General features: G+C 31.0%; 1 protein-coding gene across 1 annotated transcript; it reads left to right on the top strand.

The window, feature by feature from the left end:
* The first annotated feature begins 2,006 nt into the window (after positions 1–2,006).
* LOC108776773 (general transcription factor 3C polypeptide 3) lies at positions 2,007–6,361 on the top strand. The gene is made up of 4 exons (XM_018543480.1): positions 2,007–2,440; positions 2,524–2,715; positions 2,826–4,696; positions 6,081–6,361. Exons 1-4 carry the CDS (start codon positions 2,007–2,009, stop codon positions 6,359–6,361), a joined length of 2,778 nt encoding a protein of 925 aa, XP_018398982.1.
* The last annotated feature ends 718 nt before the right edge of the window (positions 6,362–7,079 follow it).

Genomic DNA, 7,079 nt, shown 5'->3' on the forward strand with positions numbered 1-7,079 from the left:
CCTTTTTTTTTTTTTTTGGTAAATGTTAAGAAGACCCCTTTCAAATTTTGACAAATATATGCTTATTCGATGCATTTTTGCATGAAATGAAAGAATCTGGCAGAAAAAAGTGTTGCTTCACAAACCGAGAAATTAAGGGCTGCGCACAATAGGAGAAATATTAGGAACAGATATTAAATGTAAGAATTTTAACCTATCAGAACTGTGTACTGTGGAATGTGCGCTTTCTAACAGGTTAAAATTATTATATTTAATATCTGTTCCTAATATTTTTCCTATTGTGCGTAGACCCTAATCGTTAAAGTTGACGACTATTTAGGTTAGGTAATCTGTCAGCCACGAAATACTGCGGTGCGACCATGCGCTGCTATCACATTTTCATGTTCTATAGTCACTCATGCATACGTTTTAGCTACTTCTTGTTGTATAAAGCACGAAAAAAAAATTTTTTTAATTACAAACACAAAATTGGTACTTTAAAAACAAATTCTCTGTTAAAAATACAAATTCAGTGCTTTAAAACAAATTTTGTATTTTAAAACAGAGAATTTGTGTTTAAAGTACTTATTCTTTAGGTTCATACATCAGAAAATTTCTTTTTAAAGTACCGATTCTTTATGTTTGTAAATCAGAGAATTTGTTTTTGAAGTACTCATTCTTTGTGTTTATAGATCAGAATTTGTTGGGGAACAGAGAATTTGTGTAATTAGAGCAGAGAATTATTTTTAGGAACTAATTGATATTGACCATGTAACCACAGTACATTTTATAAAACAAAGATATTTCTTTTATACTTAAGAAGAATATATAAATATATTTATTATAAAAAATTTTTGAAATATATATCATTATAAATGCATGTTTTAACTTGTAATAAAATATATGAAATATATTAAAACAAGCAACGTATGCTTGCACTGCAGTATTGCGTGACTATGATAGATTTCCTGACTTATACAGGGCACCTTCCAACAAGCAACACAGATATCAGTATATCCTTGTTATTCGCCAATGATAAGATGATCATTAAACAAGGATAAGATGATCATTGTGTTGTACTGTGTCTCTTGTTGGGAGGCAACACATAGTTCTCAATTTTAATGCTTAATATCTCAGTTTGCGAGATAGAGCGACACTTTTTTCTGTCTGATTTTTTCATTTCATGCAAAATCATAACGATTAGATATATTTTTATCAAAATTTAAGTGAAGGAGATCTTCTTAATATTTATCAATTTTTTATTTAGTATTTTTCGAGTTACAAGACCTAAAAGTTATATAATACTGTTCAACTGGTGATTCAAACCTCTTGAATGTTGTTCAGGATTAAATCCTGAATAACATTTGTTAAGATCAAAGCCATTGAAAGTTATTCTTATTATTTTTATTTTTGCACGAAATATTCCTTTTTACATAAAAGTGAAAATTATAAGAACAAACTTCAATGACCTTGATTTTAAAAAATGGTTTTCAGGATATGACCCTGTGAATAGCATTCAAAAGGTTTTATAGTCATCTGTCGGATACTTTGGATAATAATAATGATTATGACGGTATTGTAACTTTCTCAGGTCTTATAACTCAAAAGTATTTAATAAAAAATATTTTATTACAGTTATTTGGAAAGGTCTTGATGTGAGCTACAAGAATGTGCAATGAAGAATAAGGTTTTGTTAAAAGAAAATTAGTAAATACACCATGTTATAAACACTACAACTTTTGTCTGAAACATTTTTTTACAGATACTTTGTGTTTTAGATACTTGATCGTTTTCGAATTTTTTGAAGACTCTGTATACATATATTTACACTTGTTTTATCATCTGTTTATGAATTTTCTGGTAGATACATATCATATGTAGCGATAGCAAAGTCAATTTTACAATGACACGATAACAGTAGATGTAGTTAAATAAATTAATTTTGAAGTTTACTTGTAAAAATTATTAGAAATATCTTGTGCAACATAAGTATAAAACTGAAGAAACGTATATATAGTGAAACGATTATGGAATGTAAAGCAAATAAGGAAAACGTCAGCATGGATATGGTTAAAAAAGTTGCAATGGAAGTGCAACTTGAAAAATCGGCTGTTGATGACAGCCTAGCTGTTCATGGAAACAGTAATGTAGCATCAGTGATAATAGAAGAATTGGATGAAAGTGCTATCAGTTCAATGGATATGGATATAAATGAATTTGTTGAAGCAAAGGCATTATATATAAGAGATGTAACAGATGTTATTCCAAATTCTACGTTTTCTCTGCCATGTAATTTCAACAAGGATAACGTGGATATGGAAGATCAGGATATGCTGTTAACTATCGACGAGGAAGATCAGTTAACAAAACAGTTTTTAAATGGCGAGTTAACGTTCAGTGAATATTCATATAGAATGGATCAGGATACAGATTTAGAGATGATAGAAAATGATACTCCCAGGTATGAGTTTTATATAAAATATATAATATTTTAATTATTTTTGTATTCATGAAGGACAATTCTGTTTGTGATGCTATTTTTAGAGTAACAATTGGAATTGATCATGTTACTGTTGAAAAGATAGAACAAAAGCAGCATAAAACAAGTAACATGCGTCAAAAAAAGAGAAGGCGTGTTTTACCACCAGTTTTGCAAGGACTTATGGGAGAGGCAAATTTAAGATTTGCAAAAGGTGAGGTAGATTTAGCAGCTCAAATATGCATGGAAATCATTAGGTAAGTTCTCTTAATACATCACATTAGCATATATGTATAACGTTTACTTAAAATTTTTACATAATAAAAATAAAATCCTCTCTTTTTAACATTTGTTAATTATTTTTTAGACAAGTACCAAGCGCTCCAGAACCATTTCAGACGTTAGCTATGATATATGAAAATGATCAACCAGAAAAGTCATTGCAATTTGCTTTAATTGCTGCGCATCTTAGTCCTAAAGATGCTGATCAGTGGGTAAGATTGGCTAATTTGTCATTGGAAAGTGGTGATATAAAGCAAGCGATAACGTGTTACTCTAAAGCGATTCAAGCCAGTCCAAAGGACATAAGTTTATATGAGACACGAGCGCAGCTTCAAGAACAAAATGGAGATAAAAAAGCGTACCTACGAGGATATACAAAACTGATTCATCAATTGGAAGCCGAAGATGGTGAATATATAATAAAATACGCAAAAATATTAGCCAAACGTTATATGCAAGAAGATAACAACGAACAAGCATTAGAAGCAGTGGAGACTATCTTTGCCAAATGTCCTGATCTCATTACATTAGAAGAAGTTAATATCATGACTGAATTATTAATAGCACTAAAGCAATTTCAGAGATGTTTAGATATATTGGTAAAATATACGAATATTCAGATACGATATAAAAAGAATGAGGAAAAAGAAAAAAGCATAGCAGTCAATGACACCAAGTCCGACAAGGAACAAGGGTGTAGTAATATGAAAGGAAAAGCTACATCTTCATCAAGAAGCCAAAATAGTAACGAGATAGAATCTTGCGATATACCAGATAATGTGGTTGTTGACTTGAAAGCAAAATTTCTTATCATTCTCATCGAATTGGATTACATTTTCATAGCTGAAAAACTGTTACCAGACTTTTACACGCGCGAAAATCCAGAGATTTCGGGAGATCTCTTTTTAGATGTAGCGGAAGCACTAATGGGCAAGAAAGAATTTCATCGCGCCATGATTTTGTTGGATCCATTAGTCAAAAGCTCGAATTTTAGTTTGGCTGCAGTTTGGCTAAGACATGCGGAATGTTGGGTTGGTTGTAATGATATAGATAAAGCTACAGAATCTTACGAAGCTGTTCGAAAATTGTCACCACAGCATTTAGGCGCAAGATTAGCTCTAGCTAAACTTTATAAAAAGTCGGAACGTTACGATAAGGCAATACAAGTTCTTTACCAAGATCCTGAATCTGATACATTAGATTCTGACGTTCTGTATCAAAGAACACTATTACTTTTTAAAGTTGGGAGATACGAGGAATACTTTTCCTCGGGAATGTTACTTTTCTCAAGACATTGTGTTAATATAAGAAGAAAAGTTGAATTAAATGCATTAGCACGTGCAACAGGTGTTCGACAACGGCTTGATAGCCTCCAATTACGTCGTTTATCATGTGGAGAAAAGTTGGAAGATGAAAATGCGCCAGTGTTCACTACTAACACAAGACCGAGCGAAAAAAATGAATTTCTACTTTTCCTACAAATGTGTAAACTATCATATAAATTAAACAAGTATGGTTTTCTTCAAAGATTATGTTTTACAGCTCTAACATCAAAGAGATTTAAAAATAGAGACTCTCATATTATCTTTTTGTGTTTGGTTTCTTGCATTCATAATAAGGATTCTTTTTACGGTTACAATATTGTCCGAGAATTCGTACGTGTCTGTCAAAGATCCAATTCGTGGAATTTGTTAAATATAATTATTCAAAGAGCAGAAGATTTGAGACACAACAGATTTATAATGCGATTACTTGGAAGAGACATATTTTCATATTTGCATATTATGCATGCAAACAACTGTCTTGTTTCGGGAACTTACAAATATGCTCTAAATGGTTATATGTCTCTCTTTAAAGTAACACCTAGTGCATTGTTAGCATTGTTAATAGGCGTGACGCAATTACAAATGGCATGTCAAAAGATGTCAGCTAAGAAGAATCAGCTAGTAATTCAAGGTATGTTTTCTATATATATGCATTGTATTATACATATACAGGATGAGAGACATCTAAAACAGGTCATCTAAATAACTCGCTCGTTTATGATGATACAAAAAAATGTTTCAGATAAAGGTGAAACAGTTTTGAGACGGACGTGTTTTGGTCACGTTGTTTTTTGTTTAAATGTAAGCACCAAAAAGATATGAGGGGTTATCTCCACTTTTTAAATAGACTTGCGTGGCTTTGTTTATACAGAGTGTTCAAGAAGTAATGAAAAATTTTGTTGCAGCGGTCAAATCAAAACGATTAACGCGTACCGGCGCGCCTCGCTGGGTGGTCCTATTCAGCTGTACGCTTGCATTTGTGCAGTGGGTCGGGCGAATTTGAATATTTTTATAAATTAATATCTCGTTAACTATTGCGAAAATTGTAAAATGGTACAGGACTTTTCTTCTCAGTTTAGTCCATTCTACCCCTATGTGACAAAATTTTTCACTATTTCTCAAACACCCTGTATAATATGATTTCTTTAACGAATGTACAATAAAAGTATGAAGGTACAAATATAAAAAAAAAAACAAATAGTTTATGAGATATTTAATATTTTACACTGCCGGAAATTGAATTCCCAACACCATGATGGAGTTGTGTTAGATCAGGCCGATCCAAAACTCAACTCACAAGCCAAAATTTGGATAGGTCTGTGCTAGATGAATGAAAGTTACACCGAATGTTTTCTTTCAGGCACGTAAATAAACAATATTCAATTCTAAAGACCATCAATGTAACAACATAACTAATACGAATACGAAACCTATAACAGTCTAGCTTGGATCTTAGTTGCTTATATATAATTTCGTGTGAATTTATGTACTGATATATGTAGTCTTTCTAAACTACGCGCCGAACAATTGTCGGTCTTGAAACACAACTCTAATAAATAAACTACCGTAGTACTATCACGAATTAAATTGATTAACAATTTAATAATTAATTGAGCCTCCCGATCAACTAAATTCATCTAGCATAACTCCTTTTTGAAGTTGGGATTTCAATTTCCGGTAGTGTATGTAACTTATGTCAGAATAAGGTACAATATATCTCATAAACTATTAGTGTTTTTATATGAAGTAAATTATTTAAGTGACCTATTTTAGATGCCTCACCTTGTATATTTTGTTCAATGAGATAGAAATTGATTTTAAATCTCGCGCGCGCGGGCGCATGTATCGATATTCAGTTTACATTCAAAGAAAATTTAACTCACAGTTTTCTTTTTAAAAAGCGTTCATTTACATAATGATGTTGTGTGACTAACAATATATATATTATATAACATTACAACTATGTATACATCTTTTTAAAATCCTTTACTCTTTATTTTTATCTTTGTACATAGCGCTAACCTTCTTCAAAAAATACATGCAATTACGTGGAGAAGAAGGTCAACAAGAAACTTATTATAATATGGCACGGGCGTTTCATCAAATTGGTTTACTACCGTCTGCGATTCATTTTTATAAGTTGGTCCTGAAGGAAAATCCAGGAGATTTAGTTAATCAACATGCGAATCTTTTGGATCTAAGAAAGGAAGCAGCGTTCAATTTGCATCTTATTTATCTACAATCTGAAAATTACCTTCTTGCTAGAATGTATCTTGAAAATTATATCACGATATAAATTAAAACTATTATTTTACAGAATTTCTGCTTTTTATATATGTATACAGATACACATGTGTTCGTGTGTGCATGACGTGTGAACGAATGTACAAATGTTTTTAATGTAGTATTATAAGTTATATATTAAAAAATTTTTTTATATAACCAAACACGTACTTTTTATACATATATTTAAAATTATTCTACTCTTTTAGTGCAATCTTCTGAAGAAATGCAACCGGAGTTTCTGGAATAGTTTCATTTTTTTATATATCTTTGCTATCGCTACATGGATACGTCTATTACATACACACTTATGTTTTGTTAAATAGTGTATATGTATGTGTGTATGTATATATATTATATACAGGGTGTTCATTTGAAAACTTTCCAGCTGATTATCTCGAAAAATATAAAAGATACAAAAAAACGTTAAAACACGTATTCCATAATTTCGAGGAGGAAAGAGAATGGCACTCTCAATTTTTTATTTGGGTGGCGTTTTCAACATCATTTGAAGGTCAAATTAATTTTTTTAAATGAAAATGTATATTTTTTATTACAGGATCTTATTCTACGTAAAAAAAGTAACTTTTGTAGGAAACATTTTTTTGTTCGATCACTATTTTAGGAGATATTTAAGAAAATGGCAAGGCATAGTTACTGCATAAAATTTCATCATTTATTATAACAAATGTTCAAAATGTTCTCCGTTGTTTGCTAAACAATAGTAAAAG

Source organism: Cyphomyrmex costatus, unplaced genomic scaffold (assembly GCF_001594065.2).
Source record: "Cyphomyrmex costatus isolate MS0001 unplaced genomic scaffold, Ccosl1.0 scaffold378, whole genome shotgun sequence".
NCBI classification, from domain to species: domain Eukaryota; kingdom Metazoa; phylum Arthropoda; class Insecta; order Hymenoptera; family Formicidae; genus Cyphomyrmex; species Cyphomyrmex costatus.